This window comes from Coregonus lavaretus, assembly GCF_964263955.1.
Source record: "Coregonus lavaretus genome assembly, contig: HAP1_SCAFFOLD_694, whole genome shotgun sequence".
Lineage (NCBI taxonomy): Eukaryota > Metazoa > Chordata > Actinopteri > Salmoniformes > Salmonidae > Coregonus > Coregonus lavaretus.
The window spans coordinates 300-24,755 of record NW_028160776.1 but is presented as its reverse complement, the minus strand read 5'-3'; the positions used below and the strand labels follow the sequence as shown (position 1 = coordinate 24,755).

Genomic DNA, 24,456 nt, shown 5'->3' with positions numbered 1-24,456 from the left:
TAACACCTGGCTGAGGAGGACATTCCCCATGTGCTGCACCTGCCTGCGTGTTCTGTGTTGTGTGTGTGTCTGAATAACTCACCACAGCAGCCGCAGGTCTCTCTGATGTAGTTCATGACATCACATTCCTACAATGAAAACATCACATGACATCACATGACCTTTCTCTGAGAGGGATGATAAAAGAGTGATGGAGTGATGGAGGGATGGAGGGACGGAGGGATGGAGGGACGGAGTGATGGAGGGACGGAGTGATGGAGGGACGGAGGGACGGAGTGACGGAGGGACGGAGTGATGATAATAGAGTGGTAAAGAGATGATAATAGAGTGGTAAAGAGATGATAATAGAGTGGTAAAGAGATGATAATAGAGGGATGAAGAGATGATAATAGAGTGGTAAAGAGATGATAATAGAGTGGTAAAGAGATGATAATAGAGTGGTAAAGAGATGATAATAGATGGATGAAGAGATGATAATAGAGTGGTAAAGAGATGATAACAGAGTGGTGAAGAGATGATAATAGAGGGATGAAGAGATGATAATAGAGGGATGAAGAGATGATAATAGAGTGGTAAAGAGATGATAATAGAGTGGTAAAGAGATGATAATAGAGTGGTAAAGAGATGATAATAGAGTGGTAAAGAGATGATAATAGAGTGGTGAAGAGATGATAATAGAGTGGTAAAGAGATGATAATAGAGATGATAACAGAGTGGTTCTTACTGTGAGGCCAGGGTCTCCCTCAGGACCTTGATCTCCCTGTAGAGAGAAAGAGATGCTTTCATACACAGATTACAACACACACTCACACACGGTGTGGAAGTACTGTCTGTGTGAGTGCTACTGTGCAGGTACTCCAGGTGTCTGTGTGAGTGCTACTGTGCAGGTACTCCAGGTGTCTGTGTGAGTGCTACTGTGCAGGTACTCCAGGTGTCTGTGTGAGTGCTACTGTGCAGGTACTCCAGGTGTCTGTGTGAGTGCTACTGTGCAGGTACTGCAGGTGTCTGTGTGTGGTAGGCTACTGTTTAGGTACTGCAGGTGTCTGTGTGTGGTAGGCTACGTACGTCTCGTCCACCCACTCCTCTTGGTCCTCTGAGTCCAGGTTCTCCCTGAGGCCCTGGTTCTCCCTCCTCTCCAGGGGTCCCCTTTCCTCCTGGCCCTCCCTTGGGGCCACAGTCTCCTCTGCCTCCCCTGGGCCCTGGACCACCCTTCTCCCCACGGTCTCCCTGAATACACACAGGGTCAGACAGTGTGTCAGTGGAGGCTCCGAGGAGGAGGAAGGGGAGGGCCATCCTACTCAGTGAATTTCAGAAAAATTAAAAGCAATGAAACATTATCCTTTTTTAGAATAAACTATACTAAATATATTCAAATATATTCACCAAATACCTGATTTAAAACACACTGGTCTACAGTAGCCTCAACAGCACTCTCTGGGGGTAGAACCATGGTGAAGCCGGAGGACAGCTAGTTTCCGTCCTCCTCTGGCTACATTGGACTTCAATACAAAACCTAGGAGGCTCGTGGTTCTCACCCCCTTCCATAGACTTACATGGTATTCATGACAACTTCTGGAGGACGTCCTCCAACCAATCAAAGCTTTCGAAGTATGAACAGGTTCATCCAATCAAAGGAACAGAGAATGAACCTAGTACTACATACACCTGTAATTTAGAAGCTTGGTGAGTTGTTGACATTGTTGGATGAGATAGGGAATAGTTTAGCATTTTTATGATGTTATTCAATTCAAATTAGTTCCTTCAAACTACAGGAGGTAGATTATATATTGTTTTCTTGGTTTTAGAACTTTATTTTTGTGTCGAGTTATTGCATTTTATTTCAGTTTGCCTTGCTTAACTTCAGTAGAAAGTAGCTAGCTAGCTACCATAGGGCAGTTAGCTAGAATGGCTAGCTAATGCTAATGACAATGTAGTGGATTAACTGGGTGTTCGGTTGAAGAACCCCTTTCATTGGCCACATCAGATTCAAGCTTCTGGATGTTCGGTTGAAGAACCCCTTTCATTGGCCACATCAGATTCAAGCTTCTGGATGTTCGGTTGAAGAACCCCTTTCATTGGCCACATCAGATTCAAGCTTCTGGGTGTTCGGTTGAAGAACCCCTTTCATTGGCCACATCAGATTCAAGCTTCTGGGTGTTCGGTTGAAGAACCCCTTTCATTGGCCACATCAGATTCAAGCTTCTGGGTGTTTGGTTGAAGAACCCCTTTCATTGGCCACATCAGATTCAAGCTTCTGGGTGTTCGGTTGAAGAACCCCTTTCATTGGCCACATCAGATTCAAGCTTCTGGGAATAATCTGCATCGATCATGTAATGGACGTAATGGACGAAGCTCTGCGTATTCAAACTGTGCAACACAATGACAAGCAGAAACAGTTTAAAAACAGCTTTTCAAGCAGCTTTATGGACACTAGACTATTGCATTTTGGGCAAGAATTGGCTTTTAGGGGACACGATGAGAGGGAAAGTTCAGCTAACAAGGGCAACTACAAGGAATATTTTGAAGAGGTAATTGCATGCTTTACGATGCTTTACTTGCTGAGCATATGGAGGTTTCTACTGTCTTCTCTGGGATGTCCAAATCAATTCAGGATGATTTGATAGTTTGATAGTTTGATAGTTTGACAGCTTCCATCACATCATCCATTAGTGAGACTTAAAGAAAGGTTAATGCGTTTTTATGGAAGAAACCACAGACATCAGCTCACAATTGTCAGTTATCGTCAGGTATGTGGATAATCAGGGCTTTATTCAGGAACGTTTCTAGAACCGACTGTCCAGACCGAACCGTTGGATCTACAAACTAATATGTCACCGATATCAAAAGGGTAAAACTCTCACGAATACGAAGGTGTCAATTATTCTTCTCAAGGAAGAACACACGCTCCAAGGGAGTCATCTAAAGGGAACCCCAGTACCTGGCTGTAAAAAGGGCTAAAATGTGCATAGGGGTTCAATTGTGGCAAAAATAATGTGGCCAAACATGGGTCTGAAAAAAACGATTTTCCCCCCTAAGTTTTCTTATATCTCCTAGATATACTTCAAAACGTTTTTCCTTATGATGTATTTTTTTTACTGTCTTTTTTGCCATTTCTGAATGTGTTACTCAGTGCGTTTCTCTGGGCTTTAGCAGTAAAGGCCAGATTCAATGTTTTATCAAATACTTTTTTTCTATATATTTTTTTATACCAACAGGGGTCCTATAATTCCAAATCAAACGACTCAATGATACATTTTATGACCATCTTAAAAACAATTCCATATGTTATCTTTGTAGATATTGCAATCTAAGGGTGTATTTAATAAAAAGTAGGCCTATTGACTTCAAGTTAAAAACGAAGTAGGTTACTGTGTTGTTGCTGATGTTCCTGTGATTCACACCGGAGTGCTGCAGGTTCTCTGTGATTCACACCGGAGTGTTGCAGGTTCTCTGTGATTCACACCGGAGTGCTGCAGGTTCTCTGGGTTTCACACCGGAGTGTTGCAGGTTCTCTGTGATTCACACTGGAGTGCTGCAGGTTCTCTGTGATTCACACCGGAGTGCTGCAGGTTCTCTGTGATTCACACCGGAGTGCTGCAGGTTCTCTGGGTTTCACACCGGAGTGTTGCAGGTTCTCTGTGATTCACACCGGAGTGTTGCAGGTTCTCTGTGATTCACACCGGAGTGCTGCAGGTTCTCTGGGTTTCACAGCGGAGTGTTGCAGGTTCTCTGTTCTTCACACCGGAGTGTTGCAGGTTCTCTGTGATTCACACCGGAGTGCTGCAGGTTCTCTGTGATTCACACCGGAGTGCTGCAGGTTCTCTGTCCTTCACATCGGAGTGCTGCAGGCTCTGTGCGTGTCTTGAACAATCAGATTACGGAGATCACAGGTCACGCGGGCCGGGCACAACGCATGTCTAGCAAAGCTCAAAGCACGCTCTCCATTTTCCTCCGATAGGCCTATTTATTTAACACATCACTCCCTACAGACACAAGCAAAAACTCTTTACATGAATGTTGCAGCAGCCTACACCTAAACATTAGAGATCTGACATGCTGTAGCCTATGGAATGAAAACAAGACGATTTGTCAGTCTGATAAAGGCTAGTAACAACAGCAGCATACAGCGCACTACGCTCCCTGTCCCGCTGGCCAGGGCAAATGAAGTGGTAATGTTATGTATTTATAGCCCGTTTCCTGTGTTAGGACAAAATGTGAATGTGATCAAATGTGGTTTATATTCAAATTTGGGCTGGATTGGCTAACTGGATCTTTTCAATCCAAAATTATGGAATTAATCAATCAACACAATAGTGATGACATAGACTGAGTGAATTTTTAATTAGGCCTACAGTTGCAAACCTGCATAAAGCCAGCTCAGCCCCGTGAGTTCTACTGTCCAATCGTAGTTGTTGTCTCTTTAGAGGAAACCTCCATGTCAGTCTAGTTTTAAAATAAATTTCATATAAACCAGCAACTAACACAATCTAATTATTACACGTACAGATCAATGATATCCTCCTTGCTTGGACTAAGTCATTCTTATCTCTTTTGTCTAACTGTGTAGTGTTCCTGTTTTTGTCTTGCCAGTCAGATCCTGTCCTGCCCTCAGTGGAAGAGTTGAGCTCTTCTCCAACACCATCCGTCCATGATGAACCTGTCCTGAACTGAAACCTATGAACACCTCAACCCCTGTTCTGCACTGAAGTCAAGCCTCTGAACACCTCAACTCATCCCTCATACCCAAATTCAATCACTGCTGTGATCCCTTCCCAACACTGGAAGTAGCCCTCTCATTCACATTCCTGCTTTGTCTCTGTGCGATCCTCGCCTCTACCGTGGGTCTCCCATCCTAAATTGTTCAAGTCACCAGCCTCCACTGGTGTGTGTGTTTACCGTTGGTCCTCTTGGTCCTGGGTAACTGAAGCCAGCTCTTCCCACGTCGCCCTACAGCAGCACAGAAATCAATAAATCAATCAATCCGCACAGATATCAATCAATCAGTCAGCACAGAGATCAATCAGCACAGAGATCAATCAGCACATCAATCAATCAGCACAGAAATCAATCAATCAGCACAGAGATCAATCAATCAATTACAACACAGTAAAACAGTCACATTAATGCAGGGTTCCCAAACCTGGGTCCCCCTGGGTGCACGTTTTGGTTTTTACCCTAGCACTACACAGCTGATTCAAATGATCAAAGCTTGATGATGAGTTCATCATTTGAAACAGCTGTGTAGTGAAACGCTGCATTAAAGGTAGAGTCAGCCATGCATGAAGTCAGCAGCAATATTGTGTTGACTTCCACAACAACTAGAAGATCGTTTAACGTCTCTGTTCTGTTGCATCTCACTCATCTGTAACATCTGCAGTTCATGCTGTTCCTCATCATTATCACTGAACTACACACTCTGAGAACTACACACACTGAGAACTACACACACACTGAGAACTACACACTCTGAGAACTACACACACTGAGAACTACACACACTGAGAACAACACACACTGAGAACTACACACACTGAGAACTACACACTCTGAGAACTACACACACTGAGAACTACATACTCTGAGAACTACACACACTGAGAACAACACACACTGAGAACTACACACACTGAGAACTACACACTCTGAGAACTACACACACTGAGAACTACATACTCTGAGAACTACACACACTGAGAACTACACACTCTGAGAACTACACACACTGAGAACTACATACTCTGAGAACTACACACTCTGAGAACTACACACACTGAGAACTACACACACTGAGAACTACACACACTGAGAACTACACACACTGAGAACTACACACACTGAGAACTACACACACTGAGAACTACACACACACTGAGAACTACACACTCTGAGAACTACACATTCTGAGAACTACACACACACTGAGAACTACACACACTGAGAACTACACACACTGAGAACTACACACACTGAGAACTACACACTCTGAGAACTACACACACTGAGAACTACATACTCTGAGAACTACACACACTGAGAACTACACACTCTGAGAACTACACACACTGAGAACTACATACTCTGAGAACTACACACTCTGAGAACTACACACACTGAGAACTACACACACTGAGAACTACACACACTGAGAACTACACACACTGAGAACTACACACACTGAGAACTACACACACTGAGAACTACACACACACTGAGAACTACACACTCTGAGAACTACACATTCTGAGAACTACACACACACTGAGAACTACACACACTGAGAACTACACACACTGAGAACTACACACACTGAGAACTACACACACTGAGAACTACACACACACTGAGAACTACACACACTGAGAACAACACACACTGAGAACTACACACACACTGAGAACTACACACACACTGAGAACTACACACACTGAGAACTACACACACACTGAGAACTACACACACTCTGAGAACTACACACACTCTGAGAACTACACACACTCTGAGAACTACACACACACTGAGAACTACACACACTCTGAGAACTACACACTCTGAAAACTACACACACTGAGAACTACACACACTCTGAGAACTACACACACACTGAGAACTACACACACTCTGAGAACTACACACTCTGAGAACTACACACTCTGAGAACTACAGACACACTGAGAACTACACACACTCTGAGAACTACACACTCTGAGAACTACACACTCTGAGAACTACACACACACCTTTGGTCCTGGTAGGCCGGAGTCTCCTCTCGGTCCAGCATCACCGGGGTCGCCACGGGTACCCTGTTACACAGATAGTGGTTACCATAGCAACATTATCATGCCATCCCCATGGTTACTGTAAATTGCCACCATATCACCATAACACAGTAACATGACCATGTACCCAACATGTACACGCACACGCACACACACACACACACACACACACACACACACACACACACACACACACACACACACACACACACACAGACACACACACACTCACACACACACACACACACACACACACACACACACACACACACAGACACACACACACACACACACACACACACACAGAAAAACACACACACACACACACACACACACACACAGACACACACACACACACACACACACACACACACACACTCACACACACACAGAAAAACACACACACACAGAAACACACACACACACACACACACACACACAGAAACACACACACACACACACACACACACACACACACACACACACACACACACACACACACACACAGAAACACACACACACACACACACACACACACACACACAGAAACACACACACACACACACACACACACACACACACACACACACACACACACACACACACACACACACACAGAAACACACAGAAACACACACACACACACACACACACACAGAAACACACACACACACACACACACACACACATACACACACACACAGAGAGGAACCCATGCACATTAGGAAGCCATTGTGATCAGACTGGTGAACCTACGCTCTTCCCTGCCTCCCCTGAAGAGCCGGGGGGGCCGCGCGGCCCCGGGAGTCCGTTGTCTCCCTTGGTTCCTTTGTTTCCTACTTCACCTGGTAGTCCTCTCAGCCCCTCAGGCCCCGCCTCTCCCTGAAACACAGCAGGACAACACAAGGTAGGGTGTGTGTGTGTCAGAGCGAGTGAGAGTGTGTTTGTGTGTGTGTGTGTGTGTGTGTGTATGTGTGTGTGTGTGATGTTATGTCATACCCTGTCTCCTTTAACACCATCTGGTCCCTGATCCCCCTTCGGCCCAAAGTCTCCTCTTCTCCCCTAAAACACAACAACCTTTAGACAACACCACTGGACAAACATTACACAACCATTAGAGACAGAAACCATTAGACAATATTTAGACACAGAGCTTATTTCCCTAGAACATATTGACTGTGACATCGTGCAGGTTCAGAGGGTCTCACCAGTTCTCCCTTGTCTCCTGGGCCTCCAACAGTTCCCTAGAGGAGACACACAAATGATTACATGAAATCAGTTTTGGTTTAATAAATGCAGTTCTCCAGTATTCTACATTATGGGGCCAGTTAGAGTTATAGTCTGTGTGGAGTAGAGATTCTTACTGGTGTTCCTTTGGCTCCAGGGAAGCCAGGTGAGCCAGGACTCCCTCTCTCACCCTGAGGAGAAGGCAGACAACAGGTTTATTTAACCTTTAACCTCTAACTCTGACCCATAGCCTTGGCCTAACAACCGCAGAGGAGCAGTGAAGAGCAACAAAGGTCAGGTATGATCACTTTGATGTCAGAGCGTAGCTGTATGGAACACTGGGATGTAGGAAGTGACATCATATAATGTGCAGTGACTTCCTGTTTACCTTAGGTCCAGCGTCTCCCACTGGGCCGAGGGGGCCTGCTCTTCCTGGTCGACCAGAATCTCCCTGAAGACACAAACACAATGATTGTTTAACATATATATACAGTACCTATATAATATAACTAGGGTCCAAGCAGCAAAGGTGTTGTTCTAGTTTTATTTGTACAATTATTTTCTATCTCAAACACGTACCTTCTCTCCGTCTGTTCCAGGAAGTCCACCATCGCCCACGTCTCCTGGGTGACCATCAGGACCCTGTTGTCAGAGACACACACAGACACACACACAGACACACACACACACACATAATTATATAACACACACACAGACACACACACACACATGTAATTATATAACACACACACTGCATACTGGGCAAATAGTGGTCAATGTACACTAATTTCAACCAGATTTCAACCACAAATCAACAACATGATTTCAAGGGTTGGTTTACTTGAAGTACAATTCAAGTTTGTTGACAACTCAATTAAATATCAAGCCAATAGTGGTGTTAGTAATAGGACATATAATAAATGTTGATGTTATGTTACGTCAGGTTTCTCAGAACATACCCTGTCTCCTGGATCTCCTTTGCAGCCGGGAGCGCCGATGCGTCCGATCTTCCCCTTCTGTCCGTCTGTCCCGTTGCGTCCAGCGAGGCCGACCACACCCTTCATCCCCTCAGCTCCTATCCCCCCCTGACAACACACAGCAATACGTCACCTGGAGCAGATCTGATCATCAATCATTAACATCTAATGAAATATTGATTTCACCTTTTCACCCTTCAGACCGATTTCCCCCTAAAGGAACACAACAGAAAACAGAACAACAGACATCAGGGAAACAACACACATTATTACTGGTATCATTGGTCACATGTGCATCTTTAGCATGCATAATTACTGGTAGTGTGTGTGAATGGGAGGAGCATGGAGACTTGCCTTGACTCCTGGTTGACCGATGTGACCCTCGATGCCGGGGTCGCCCTGTCTTCCTCTCTCACCTTTAGGACCGGGGTCGCCGTTGTCTCCTTTGACCCCCTGTAACACACAACAGAGTCAGAATACACATAGTCCAGTCTTACGGTCTGTAACTATAACGATAACTATAACCATGACGCAAACTGCGTAAGCTGTGAATGGTCCTGGCGCACCAAATAAAAGTGTCAAGGGAAGCCAGTTTGGATTTGGCTTCAGACCAATCACATCACATCAGAAGACAAAACGTCATCGACAGAAAAAAACTTGAATTGTTGCATCTCGTTGTGTTGTTGTCCTCCGGTTGGCTAGCTAGCTAGCTAAAATTGTCCCTTTCCTAAATTAGCCATGGATGTAGATAGGGATTTGGACTTGTGGTTTTACTTAATTCTCCGTACTGGCCAATGATTATAACAGTGATTCTGATCCAACCATAAATTCATACATTGTGCCCCTGACCTGAGAGGATGGAAGTTCAACATGTAGCTAGATGTAGAAGGCTAATGTTAACTAGCTGGCTAATTGTTGTCCATGAAAGGAAGTTAGGCTAGCGAGCAAGTATTTTAACCTATAGCACGGGCACACACACACGCACGCACACGCACACGCACACACACACACACACACACACATAAATCACTACCATGGACAGCCACATGATATTTAGCTTATGTTGATTGGACTAAATGTTTTTTTGTATATTTTAGTTTCAACTGTATTAGACTAAGCATAGGTGATTAGATGATGTTGAAATGTTGAAGTTGAAATGGTTCTGGAATAGTGGAGGCAGCTCCTGTTTTCTTTGCGACATGCGGTAACTCTCCGTGGTACTAAATCAATAGTTGTTTAGCTGTCGGAAACATTACCTTACTTGACCGTGCTGTAGGTCATGTAACTGTTTGTTACATGCAATATGCTTTGTGGACTTCACCGGACAGATGGTGCTCTCTGGTTTTGGGATGAAACAAAGGTGTGGTTGAATTTATTCTTCCCACTGTGTCTTCTTATTGTCTCGGCATTAGGGCTATATATCTCGGTGGCAAGACATATGAACTGACAGGTTATACAGCAAACAACACAATTATCACAACACACAGGTTCTGTTGAATCACTCTACATTTTAGTCATTTAGCAGACGCTCTTATCCAGAGCGACTTACAGTTAGTGAGTGCATACATTTTTCATGATGGCCCCCCGTGGGAATCGAACCCACAACCCTGGCGTTGCAAGCGCCATGCTCTACCAACTGAGCTACAGGAGACTCCAGGTGCCCGAGGAAGGGGAGAGGAGGCAGAGCGCGGGGGGAGCTTTCCTGAATAACTGGGCATGTGGAGCATATTGGTGGCCGCATTAATTATAGGACGACTTGGGAGACTGAAGATCCACGACAGACAGCACATCTCAGTGTCAGAAGAAGACCATATTTTCCTAACGCCGATAGGTCTACAGTCTGACAAAATACACAATATTAGTGGCCTACTACCTGTTGACTACCTGTCGAGAACACATCCAAACTGATCCAAATGGCCTAGGGGGGGTATTTTGGCATTAACAGGCATTCGAAACAGGACATTTAGGCGGTTATTCAAATTACATCACTGCAGTTTACAGCTCTAGACAATAGTGTAGTCACTTGATAACAATGATACATTTATTGCTTTGATAAGTTCCTTTCCTGAGGATGGCTCACCCCTCACAGTTCTGGGGGACTTCAACCTCCCTTCGTCTACCTTTGACTCATTTCTCTCTGCCTCCTTCTTTCCACTCCTCTCCTCTTTTGACCTCACCCTCTCACTGTCCCCCCCCTACTCACAAGGCAGGCAATACGCTTGACCTCATCTTTACTAGATGCTGTTCTTCTACTAATCTCACTGCAACTCCCCTCCATGTCTCCGACCACTACTTTGTATCCTTTTCTCTCTCGCTCTCCTCCAACACTACTCACTCTGCCCCTACTCAGATGGTAATGGGCCGTCGCAACCTTCGCTCTCTCTCTCCCGCTACTCTCTCCTCTTCCATCCTATCATCTCTTCCCTCTGCTCAATCCTTCTCCCTCCAATCTCCTGATTCTGCCTCCTCAACCCTCCTCTCCTCCCTTTCTGCATCCTTTGACTCTCTATGTCCCCTATCCTCCCGGCCGGCTCGGTCCTCCCCTCCAGCTCCGTGGCTTGATGACTCATTGCGAGCTCACAGAACAGGGCTCCGGGCAGCCGAGCGGAAATGGAGGAAAACTAGACTCCCTGCGGACCTGGCATCTTTTCACTCCCTCCTCTCTACATTTTCTTCATCTGTTTCTGCTGCTAAGGCCACTTTCTACCACTCTAAATTCCAAGCATCTGCCTCTAACCCTAGGAAGCTCTTTGCCACCTTCTCCTCCCTGCTGAATCCTCCTCCCCCTCCCCCCCTTCTCCCTCTCTGTGGATGACTTCGTCAACCATTTTGAAAAGAAGGTTGACGACATCCAATCCTCGTTTGTTAAGTCAAATGACACTGCTGGTTCTGCTCACACTGCCCTACCCTATGCTTTGACTTCTTTCTCCCCTCTCTCTCCAGATAAAATCTTGCGACTTGTGACGGCCGGCCGCCCAACAACCTGCCCGCTTGACCCTATCCCCTCCTCTCTTCTCCAGACCATCTCCGGTGACCTTCTCCCTTACCTCACCTCGCTGATCAACTCATCCTTGACCGCTGGCTATGTCCCTTCCGTCTTCAAGAGAGCGAGAGTTGCACCCCTTCTCAAAAAACCAACACTCGATCCCTCTGATGTCAACAACTACAGACCAGTATACCTTCTTTCTTTTCTCTCCAAAACTATTGAGCGTGCCGTCTTTAGCCAACTCTCTTGCTATCTCTCTCAGGATGACCTTCTTGATCCAAACCAGTCAGGTTTGAAGACTGGTCATTCAACTGAGACTGCTCTTCTCTGTGTCACGGAGGCTCTCCGCACTGCTAAAGCTAACTCTCTCTCCTCTGCTCTTGTCCTTCTAGACCTGTCTGCTGCCTTTGATACTGTGAACCATCAGATCCTCCTCTCCACCCTCTCCGAGCTGGGCATCTCCGGCGCGGCTCACTCTTGGATTGTGTCCTAACTTACTGGTCGCTAATACCAAGTGGCGTGGCGAGAAGCTGTCTCCGCACCACGTGCTCTCACCACTGGTGTCCCCCAGGGCTCAGTTCTAGGCCCTCTCCTATTCTCGCTATACACCAAGACACTTGGCTCTGTCATATCCTCACATGGCCTCTCCTATCATTGCTACGCAGACGGCACACAACTAATCTTCTCCTTTCCCCCTTCTGATAACCAGGTGGCGAATCGCATCTCTGCATGTCTGGCAGACATATCAGTATGGATGACGGATCACCACCTCAAGCTGAACCTAGTCAAAACTGTTCGCTGCTCTGGCACCCCAATGGTGGAACAAGCTCCCTCACGACGCCAGGAAAGCGGAGTCACTCACCACCTTCCGGAGACATTTGAAACCCCACCTCTTTAAGGAATACCTGGGATAGGATAAAGTAATCCTTCTACCCACCCCCACCCCCCCCCCACCCACTTACCCCATCCCCCCCCCCCCCCCCCCCCCCGAAAAAAAAAATACATTGTAAAGTGGTTATCCCACTGGCTATAAGGTGAATGTACCAATTTGTAAGTCGCTCTGGATAAGAGCGTCTGCTAAATGACGTAAATGTAAATGTAAATGTACATTCCCCATTGCACTGTGTTGTTGTAGCCCGGGTAGAATCATGTTATTGTCTAACAACTAAACGTAGACCTAATCAATAGCGGAGCTTTGCGTGCCCAGGGACTGCAGAGCGCAGCCTGGAGGAACTCACAGATCTGCCGTTTCATCATCTGTTCACTCATTTTCTTTCACTTTGACAGGTAGGCCTACATACATATCATATTTAGCTAATGAATGGCCTAATATCTAGCTAATATTTAGCTTCTTATTTCGGCGACACATTTCTAGCCTCTCTCTTCCAGCTGTTACGGTGCGCAATTGGCTATAGGCTACGCAAGGCTTTCCGCTAGTCCTCTTCTTGTGAAATCTATAGGCTACAATAGCTATACAACATTTATTTTTAGCATTTGTTTTACTAGGCCCAATAGCCTATTCTATTTGTTTTACTAGGCCCAATAGCCTATTCCATTTGTTTTACTAGGCCCAATAGCCTATTCCATTTGTTTTACTAGGCCCAATAGCCTATTCCATTTGTTTTACTAGGCCCAATAGCCTATTCCATTTGTTTTACTAGGCCCAATAGCCTATTCCATTTGTTTTACTAGGCCCAATAGCCTATTCCATTTGTTTTACTAGGCCCAATAGCCTATTCCATTTGTTTTACTAGGCCCAATAGCCTATTCTATTTGTTTTACTAGGCCCAATAGCCTACTATATTGGCCCATTCGAGGAGAGAAGCCAGCTTGCTCTTGCTAATTGCTGAATGTATAAAAAATCTGAGGAGAGAGAGTGTTGGTGTGATCCCTTTGGCCGATGATGATGATGATGCATTGATGCATTGCAGATGGTTGGACAGACAGAGAGATGAGCACCAGGAAAATTAAGACCCAAAGGAATTGACTACCATTAGAAAACATGGAAATCTCAAACCACTTGAGCAACAACAAGACAATGGCTGTAAAAGATGTGCAGGCTTCAGAGTGTTTGTTGTTGAAATGCTACATTTAAATACGTTTCTATATTATTTTTCATTACATTTACATTGAAGTATTATTTGCAGTTGTCACTATAGCTAGGTTTCCATCCAATTGGCAACATATATTCATGCAAATATTCTAAAATCTGCTTAAAACAATATGCGCATTTCCCCACCAGAGATGTTTCCATCAAATTGACTTGTTGCAGATAAAATGCTGTGCGTGATGACGTAATGCAGATAAAAATACAATTTGCGGTTAAATCCCCATCTACCGAATAAAAAATACAAGTTAAATGGGTTTCCATTTCCAACTCTACTGATGGTTTTATACAATGAGTGGTGCCCACTCCGGTATTGGCAGGTGCGCTCGCTGATTCAGCTCGCTGATTCTGGATCTACATGATGACATTATTATGGAATTATTTTGATTTGTTCATTTATAACTTATTTCATCTGTAGCCTAATAAACTGCATGGTTCATAGCGGGAGGACCACACAACATGTCATCGTGTGTCACGGATTCAGCCGAGGCTGCCCCTCCTCCTTGCTCGGGCAGGCTTCGGTGTACTAGCTGCTACCGATCTATGTTTCTGGGTTTGTCTTGTTTGGTCTTGATTGTGTACACCTGTTTCCCATTATTGTTGTATTGTATTTCCCTATATAACCCTCTGTCTTTCATTGTGTGTGATTGTTTTCGTCATTTCGGCAGTAGTTTATTGTGCGGGTTATTTTCCTCCCTGTTTGGAGGTTGTTTTGTACTCTGGTTACTTTGTTAGTAAAGTATCGTTTCCAGTAGCTCGGTGTCCTGCGTTTGACTTCGCCTACCGCGTTCACGTCGCACATGACATCGTGTGACTCCAACTTTACTTCCATATGATCGTTATTATATCAATATGTGCGCATAAAAGCGTTTCCACCAACATTTCTTGCATAATGCATTTTACCGACGTAAAGATCCCTCCTTGTCTATTTTGTCCTGTGTGTGTCTGTCTGTGTGTGTCTGTCTGTGTGAGTCTGTCTGTGTGTGTCTGTCTGTGTGTGTCTGTCTGTGTGTTTCTGTCTGTGTGTGTCTGTCTGTGTGTGTGTCTGTCTGTGTGTGTCTGTCTGTGTGTGTCTGTCTGTGTGTGTCTGTCTGTGTGTTTCTGTCTGTGTGTGTCTGTCTGTGTGTGTGTCTGTCTGTGTGTGTCTGTCTGTGTGTGTCTGTCTGTGTGTTTCTGTCTGTGTGTGTCTTGTCTGTCTGTGTGTGTGTCTGTCTGTGTGTGTCTGTCTGTCTGTGTGTGTGTCTGTCTGTGTGTGTCTGTCTGTGTGTGTGTCTGTCTGTGTGTGTCTGTCTGTGTGTGTCTTGTCTGTCTGTGTGTGTCTGTCTGTCTGTGTGTGTGTCTGTCTGTGTGTGTCTGTCTGTGTGTGTCTGTTTGTGTCTGTCTGTCTGTGTGTGTGTGTCTGTCTGTGTGTGTCTGTCTGTGTGTGTCTTGTCTGTCTGTGTGTGTCTGTCTGTGTGTGTGTCTGTCTGTGTGTGTCTGTCTGTGTGTGTCTGTCTGTGTGTGTGTCTGTCTGTGTGAGTCTGTTTGTGTGTGTGTGTCTGTGTGTGTCTGTCTGTGTGTGTCTGTCTGTGTGTGTCTTGTCTGTCTGTGTGTGTGTCTGTCTGTGTGTGTGTGTCTGTCTGTGTGTGTCTGTCTGTGTGTGTCTGTCTGTGTGTGTCTGTCTGTGTGTGTCTGTCTGTGTGTGTGTCTGTCTGTGTGTGTCTGTCTGTGTGTGTGTCTGTCTGTGTGTGTCTGTCTGTGTGTGTGTCTGTCTGTGTGTGTCTGTCTGTGTGTGTGTCTGTCTGTGTGTGTCTGTCTGTGTGTGTGTCTGTCTGTGTGTGTCTGTCTGTGTGTGTCTGTCTGTGTGTGTCTGTCTGTGTGTGTCTGTCTGTGTGTGTCTGTCTGTGTGTGTCTGTACCTTGTGTCCACTGTGTCCCTTGGGACCAGGAGGTCCTTCTGTCTCCAGACACTTCACCTGGTAGCACTAACATGGGAGAGACAGAGACATCTAGTATCAATCAATCAATCAATCAGACAGAGAGAAACAGAGACATCTAGTATCAATCAATCAGCCAGGGAGAGACAGAGATATCTAGTATCAATCAATCAATTAATCAGCCAGGGATAAACAGAGACATCCAGTATCAATCAATCAATCAATAAATAAATATCAAACCTCTACTGTACATATATACATATATATACATACACTACATGACCAAAAGTATGTGAACACCTGCTTGTCGAACGTCTCATTCCAAAATCATGGGCATTAATATGGAGTTGGTCCCCCCTCTGCTGCTATAACAGCCTCCACTCTTCTGGGAAGGCTTTCCACTAGATGTTGGAACATTGCTGCGGGGGACTTGCTTCCATTCAGCCACAAGAGCATTAGTGAGGTCGGACACTGATGTTGGGCGATTAAGCCTGGCTCACAGTCTGCATTCCAATTCATCCCAAAGGTGTTTGATGGGGTTGAGATCAGGGCTCTGTGAAGGCCAGTCAAGTTCTTCCACACCGATCTCGACAAACCATTTCTGTATGGACCTCGCTTTCTGCACAGGGGCATTGTCATGCTGAAACAGGAAATGGCCTTCCCCAAACTGTTGCCACAAAGTTGGAAGCACAGAATTGTGTAGAATGTAATTGTATGCTGTAGCGTTAAGATTTCTCTTCACTGGAAATAAGGGGCCGAGCCCGAACCATGAAAAACAGCCCCAGGACATTATTGCTCTTCCACCAAACTTTACAGTTGGCACTATGCATTCGCGCAGGTAGCGTTCTCCTGGCATCCGCCAAACCCAGATTCGTCCGTCGGACTGCCAGATGGTGAAGTGTGATTCATCACTCCAGAGAACGCGTTTCCATCGCTCCAGAGTCCAATGGTGGCGAGCTTTACACCACTCCAGCCGACGCTTGGCGTTGCACATGGTGAGCTTAGGTTTGTGTGTGGCTGCTCGGCCATGGAAACCCATTTCATGAAGCTCGCGATGAACAGTTATTGTGCTGACGTTGCTTCCAGAGGCAGTTTGGAACTCGGTAGTGAGTGTTGCAACCGAGGACATACGATTCTTACACGCTATGCGCTTCAGCACTTAGCGGTCTCGTTCTGTGAGCTTGTGTGGCCTACCACTTCGCGGCTGAGCCGTTGTTGCTCCTAGACGTTTCCACTTCACAATAACAGCACTTACAGTTGACCGGGGCAGCTCTAGCAGGGCAGCAATTTGACGAACTGACTTAATGGAAAGGTGGCATCCTATGACGGTGCCGTGTTGAAAGTCACTGAGCTCTTCAGTAAGGCCATTCTACTGCCAATGTTTGTCTATGGAGATTGCACGGCTGTGTGCTTGATTTTATACACCTGTCAGCAACGGGTATGGCTGAAATAGCCGAATCCACTAATTTCAAGGGCTGTCCGCATACTTTTGTATATATAGTGTATATATAGTGTATATATAGTGTATATATAGTGTATATATAGTGTATATATAGTGTATATATAGTGTATATATAGTGTATATATAGTGTATATATAGTGTATATATAGTGTATATATAGTGTATATATAGTGTATATATAGTGTATATATAGTGTATATATAGTGTATATATAGTGTATATATCATGGTATATCCTCAGGTATATTACACTGGTACGGTGATTCTAGGTAATGGGGATATTGTTGCTCTCAGACTCACCTCCTGATAGGCCAGATGGGTCTGGAAAAAGACAAGATGAAGAGTTTGAATATAAAACTAGTACATCATCATCACAGTGTGTTAGTGTGTGTGTCAGTGTGTGTTTGTTAGTGTGTGTGTTAGTGTGTGTGTTAGTGTGTGTATGTTAGTGTGTGTTAGTGTGTGTGTTAGTGTGTGTGTGTGTGTGTTAGTGTGTGTGTGTGTTAGTGTGTATGTGTGTTAGTGTGTGTTAGTGTGTGTGTTAGTGTGTGTGTTAGTGTGTGTATGTTAGTGTGTGTGTGTGTTAGTGTGTATGTGTGTTAGTGTGTGTGTTAGTGTGTGTGTGTGTGTCAGTGTGTGTGTGTTAGTGTGTGTGTGTGTGTTCGTGTGTGTGTGTGTTAGTGTGTGTGTGTGTTAGTGTGTGTGTGTGTTCGTCTGTATGTGTGTTAGTGAGTGTGTGTTAGTGTGTGTGTGTGTTAGTGTGTGTGTGTATTAGTGTGTGTGTGTCAGTGTGTGTATGTTAGTGTGTGTGTGTGTTCGTGTATGTGTGTGTGTCAGTGTGTGTGTGTTAGTGTGTGTGTGTGTGTGTTCGTGTGTATGTGTGTTAGTGTGTGTGTGTCAGTGTGTGTGTGTTAGTGTGTGTGTTAGTGTGTATGTGTGTTAGTGTGTGTTACTGTGTGTGTCAGTGTGTGTGTGTGTGTGTGTTTTAGTGTGTGTGTGTTAGTATGTGTGTGCGTGTTAGTTTGTGTGTGCGTGTTAGTGTGTGTGTTAGTGTGTGTGTGTGTTAGTGTGTGTGTGTTAGTGTGTGTGTTAGTGTGTGTGTGTGTTAGTGTGTGTGTTAGTGTGTGTGTGTTAGTGTGTGTGTGTGTGTTAGTGTGTGTGTGTGTTAGTGTGTGTGTGTGTTAGTGTGTGTGTGTGTTAGTGTGTGTTTGTGTGTTAGTGTGTGTGTGTGTTAGTGTGTGTGTGTGTGTTAGTGTGTGTGTGTGTTAGTGTGTGTGTGTGTTAGTGTGTGTGTGTGTTAGTGTGTGTGTGTGTTAGTGTGTGTGTGTGTGTGTGTGTTAGTGTGTGTGTGTGTTAGTGTGTGTGTGTGTGTTAGTGTGTGTGTGTGTGTTAGTGTGTGTGTGTGTTAGTGTGTGTGTGTGTGTTAGTGTGTGTGTGTGTGTTACCATGGTCTTGATGATGCGGTCTATAGTGTCTTGCTGTATAACAGCGTTGTTGCCACTGAGATCGACAGCCAGGAAGTCTCTTCTGTAGACGTTGGCCGGAGAGTTAGCGATCTCCCTCAGACCCGTCTCGTCCACGTTCTTCGTTGCTGCGACCACAAACATTCTGATGCCCTCGTCGCGCGCCCGCTCTGCCGTCACCTTCACCCCGCCGCAGGGGTTTCCTGTCACGTGACCATCGGTGATGATGACAGCGAATCGCAGCGCTCCGGGGTCGGAAGGCGAGCGTGTAATTTCCTGTGTCATGTTGGCGAGAGCGCAGTCGATGTAGGTTCCCTTACCAAGATACCGGACACCCCTCACCCCCTGAAACAACAAGAACAGTTAATATATACCCCTCACCCCCTGAAACAACAAGAACAGTTACTGTATACCCCTCACTTCCTGAAACAACAGTTACTATATACCCCTCACTTCCTGAAACAACAAGAACAGTTACTGTATACCCCTCACCTCCTGAAACAACAGTTAATATATACCCCTCACTTCCTGAAACAACCGTTACTGTATACCCCTGACTTCCTGAAACAACCGTTACTGTATACCCCTCACTTCCTGAAACAACAGTTACTGTATACCCCTCACTTCCTGAAACAACAGTTACTGTATACCCCTCACTTCCTGAAACAACCGTTACTGTATACCCCTGACTTCCTGAAACAACCGTTACTGTATACCCCTCACTTCCTGAAACAACAGTTACTGTATACCCCTCACTTCCTGAAACAACAGTTACTGTATACCCCTCACTTCCTGAAACAACCGTTACTGTATACCCCTCACTTCCTGAAACAACAAGAACAGTTACTGTATACCCTTTACCTCCTGAAACAACAGTTAATATATACCCCTCACTTCCTGAAACAACCGTTACTGTATACCCCTGACTTCCTGAAACAACCGTTACTGTATACCCCTCACTTCCTGAAACAACAGTTACTGTATACCCCTCACTTCCTGAAACAACCGTTACTGTATACCCCTCACTTCCTGAAACAACCGTTACTGTGTACCCCTCACCTCCTGAAACAACAGTTACTGTATACCCCTCACTTCCTGAAACAACCGTTACTGTATACCCCTCACTTCCTGAAACAACCGTTACTGTGTACCCCTCACTTCCTGAAACAACCGTTACTGTATACCCCTCACTTCCTGAAACAACCGTTACTGTATACCCCTCACTTCCTGAAACAACAGTTACTGTATACCCCTCACTTCCTGAAACAACAGTTACTGTATACCCCTCACTTCCTGAAACAACAGTTACTGTATACCCCTCACTTCCTGAAACAACCGTTACTGTATACCCCTCACTTCCTGAAACAACCGTTACTGTGTACCCCTCACCTCCTGAAACAACAGTTACTGTATACCCCTCACTTCCTGAAACAACCGTTACTGTGTACCCCTCACCTCCTGAAACAACAGTTACTGTGTACCCCTCACTTCCTGAAACAACCGTTACTGTGTACCCCTCACTTCCTGAAACAACAGTTACTGTGTACCCCTCACTTCCTGAAACAACCGTTACTGTATACCCCTCACTTCCTGAAACAACCGTTACTGTGTACCCCTCACTTCCTGAAACAACAGTTACTGTATACCCCTCACTTCCTGAAACAACCGTTACTGTATACCCCTCACTTCCTGAAACAACCGTTACTGTTTACCCCTCACCTCCTGAAACAACAGTTACTGTATACCCCTGACTTCCTGAAACAACCGTTACTGTGTACCCCTCACTTCCTGAAACAACAGTTACTGTGTACCCCTCACTTCCTGAAACAACCGTTACTGTATACCCCTCACTTCCTGAAACAACCGTTACTGTATACCCCTCACTTCCTGAAACAACAGTTACTGTATACCCCTCACTTCCTGAAACAACCGTTACTGTATACCCCTCACTTCCTGAAACAACAGTTACTGTGTACCCCTCACTTCCTGAAACAACCGTTACTGTATACCCCTCACTTCCTGAAACAACCGTTACTGTGTACCCCTCACTTCCTGAAACAACCGTTACTGTGTACCCCTCACCTCCTGAAACAACCGTTACTGTGTACCCCTCACTTCCTGAAACAACCGTTACTGTGTACCCCTCACTTCCTGAAACAACCGTTACTGTGTACCCCTCACCTCCTGAAACAACAGTTACTGTGTACCCCTCACTTCCTGAAACAACCGTTACTGTATACCCCTCACTTCCTGAAACAACCGTTACTGTGTACCCCTCACTTCCTGAAACAACCGTTACTGTGTACCCCTCACTTCCTGAAACAACCGTTACTGTGTACCCCTCACCTCCTGAAACAACCGTTACTGTGTACCCCTCACTTCCTGAAACAACCGTTACTGTGTACCCCTCACTTCCTGAAACAACCGTTACTGTGTACCCCTCACCTCCTGAAACAACAGTTACTGTATACCCCTCACTTCCTGAAACAACCGTTACTGTGTACCCCTCACTTCCTGAAACAACAACAACAGTGGATGTAGGTTCAACCCGTATGAAACTGTCTTTAATGTTGTGCTCCATGTTGGTTCAACCTGTATAAAGCTGTCTTTAATGTTGTGCTCCATGTACTGTAGGTTCAACCTGTATAAAGCTGTCTTTAATGCTGTGCTCCATGCAGGTTCAACCTGTATAAAGCTGTCTTTAATGCTGTGCTCCATGCAGGGTGAAATCCTACATTTAATGAAAACCAAAATGGTGTAAAGGATAAGAGCAATCAATCTATGTTGATTGCTAATATGTGTGTAGGTGTGTGTCTGTGTGTGTGTGTGTATGCGTGTGTATGCGTGTGTATGCGTGTGTATGCGTGTGTGCTAAGTAAGTACATGTCTGTGTCTGTGTGTGTATGTGTTCCTGTGTGTGTGTGTGTGTGTGTGTGTGTGTGTGTGTGCGTGAGTGCTAAGTAAGTACATGTGTGTGTGTGTGTATGTGTTCCTGTGTGTGTGTGTGTATGTGTGTGTATGTGTTCCTGTGTGTGTGTGTGTGTGTGTGTGTGTGTGTGTGTGTGTGTGTGTGTGTGTGTGTGTGTGTGTGTGTGTGTGTGTGTGTGTGTGTGTGTGTGTGTGCGTGAGTGGTAAGTAAGTAAGTGTGTGTGTGTGTGTATGTGTTCCTGTGTGTGTGTGTGTGTTTCTGTGTGTGTGTGTGTGTGTGTTTCTGTGTGTGTGTGTGTGTGTGTGTGTGTGTGTGTGTGTGTGTGCGTGAGTGCTAAGTAAGTAAGTGTGTGTGTGTGTATGTGTTCATGTGTGTTTGTGTGTGTTTCTGTGTGTGTGTGTGTGTGTGTTTCTGTGTGTGTGTGTGTGTGTGTGTGTGTGTGTGTGTGTGTGTGTGTGTGTGTGTGTGTGTGTGTGTGTGTGTGTATGTGTGCGTGAGTGCATTTGCCCCACCTGTATGAAAGCGTCCTTGGCCTGTATACGGCTGAAGACCTGTTGTCTCTGGGAGAAGTGTAGTCCCCCTAACTGCCATCTGATCTGGACCAGTCCTTTATAGTCTGCATCCTCCAGACGCTCTGCAAAACGCTCTGTAAATATCTACACACACATTAAGGAGCAATAAGGCATTAGAAATAAGCGTTTAGAAATAAGTGCTAAACAGTGTAACTTTACATTAAAATATATTTAAATGTAACATGATTATATAGTAGTTATAGTGTTGCAGTAAAAGTTGAGAAGGTTAACGCTCTAAATGAATAAATCAATCAATCGATCAATCAATCAATAGAGGAACCTTGATGCTCTCCACCAGTGATCCAGGGGGAGGTTCTTGCAGGGCGATGGTCTCAGACGTGTCGATCGCAAAGTACACGTCTATAGGACACTCATGTTTCCCTGCAGGACACACACACAACCACGTTAGAACATGTTAACACACACACACACACAACCACGTTAGGACATGTTAACACACACACACACAACCACACAACCACGTTAGGACATGTTAACACACACACACACACACACACACAACCACGTTAGGACATGTTAACACACACACACACACACAACCACGTTAGGACATGTTAACACACACACACACACACAACCACGTTAGGACATGTTAACACACACACACACACACAACCACGTTAGAACATGTTAACACACACACACACACAACCACGTTAGGACATGTTAACACACACACACACAACCACGTTAGGACATGTTAACACACACACACACACAACCACGTTAGGACATGTTAACACACACACACACAACCACACAACCACGTTAGGACATGTTAACACACACACACACACACACACACAACCACGTTAGGACATGTTAACACACACACACACACACAACCACGTTAGGACATGTTAACACACACACACACACACAACCACGTTAGGACATGTTAACACACACACACACACACAACCACTTTAGGACATGTTAACACACACACACACACACACACAACCACGTTAGGACATGTTAACACACACACACACACACACACACACACACACACACACACAACCACGTTAGGACATGTTAACACACACACACACACACAACCACGTTAGGACATGTTAACACACACACACACACACACACACACACACACACATACACACACACACAACCACTTTAGGACATGTTAACACACACACACACACACACACACACAACCACGTTAGGACATGTTAACACACACACACACACAACCACGTTAGGACATGTTAACACACACACACACACACACACACACAACCACGTTAGGACATGTTAACACACACACACACACACACACACACACACACACACACACAACCACGTTAGGACATGTTAACACACACACACACACACACAGCCACGTTAGGACATGTTAACACACACACACACACACACAACCACGTTAGGACATGTTAACACACACACACACACACACAACCACGTTAGGACATGTTAACACACACACACACACAACCAAGTTAGGACATGTTAACACACACACACCCACACACACAACCACGTTAGGACATGTTAACACACACACACACACAACCACGTTAGGACATGTTAACACACACACACACACACACACCACGTTAGGACATGTAACACACACACACACAACACGTTAGGACTGTAACACACACACACACACAACACGTAGGACTGTTAACACACACACACCACACACACACAACCACGTTAGACTGTTAACACAAACACACACAGCACGTAGGACATGTAACACACACACACACGTTAGGAATGTAACACACACACACTGGAGACTGACACACACACACCAAAGGCAGACATGCAAACACAGGAGGAAAACATACTTTCCCATTGTGGACACATGAGAAGTCCCACCATCCTACTGCGCCTGATCATCATGAGTTACATTGGGTAGGTGGGTTTGTGTCTGTGTGTGTGTCTGAAGTATTGTTTTGGCTCTGTATTCCAGTGTTACAGGTTTTGGTATTTCCATTTATATTTTGAGGTAGCGCGTTAGCACGTAGGGCG

The 24,456-nt window shown here is 45.2% G+C and overlaps 1 protein-coding gene across 1 annotated transcript in view; it reads right to left on the bottom strand.

The window, feature by feature from the left end:
- Positions 1 to 22,794, bottom strand: part of LOC311121454 (collagen alpha-2(VI) chain-like) — a gene marked incomplete at its 5' end in the record, with an annotated part of 38,579 nt that extends 15,785 nt beyond the window's left edge. The window contains 19 exons of the mRNA XM_084195948.1: positions 83 to 128; positions 725 to 760; positions 1,066 to 1,227; positions 4,897 to 4,947; positions 6,738 to 6,800; positions 7,533 to 7,658; positions 7,776 to 7,838; positions 7,985 to 8,020; positions 8,141 to 8,194; positions 8,392 to 8,454; positions 8,583 to 8,645; positions 8,963 to 9,088; positions 9,167 to 9,193; positions 9,335 to 9,433; positions 15,971 to 16,036; positions 17,750 to 17,770; positions 18,895 to 19,257; positions 22,354 to 22,497; positions 22,694 to 22,794. Coding sequence (XP_084052074.1) covers positions 83 to 128; positions 725 to 760; positions 1,066 to 1,227; positions 4,897 to 4,947; positions 6,738 to 6,800; positions 7,533 to 7,658; positions 7,776 to 7,838; positions 7,985 to 8,020; positions 8,141 to 8,194; positions 8,392 to 8,454; positions 8,583 to 8,645; positions 8,963 to 9,088; positions 9,167 to 9,193; positions 9,335 to 9,433; positions 15,971 to 16,036; positions 17,750 to 17,770; positions 18,895 to 19,257; positions 22,354 to 22,497; positions 22,694 to 22,794 — 1,710 coding nt within the window. The remainder of the gene's footprint in view (positions 1 to 82; positions 129 to 724; positions 761 to 1,065; positions 1,228 to 4,896; positions 4,948 to 6,737; positions 6,801 to 7,532; positions 7,659 to 7,775; positions 7,839 to 7,984; positions 8,021 to 8,140; positions 8,195 to 8,391; positions 8,455 to 8,582; positions 8,646 to 8,962; positions 9,089 to 9,166; positions 9,194 to 9,334; positions 9,434 to 15,970; positions 16,037 to 17,749; positions 17,771 to 18,894; positions 19,258 to 22,353; positions 22,498 to 22,693) is intronic.
- Between the last annotated feature and the right edge of the window lie 1,662 nt (positions 22,795 to 24,456).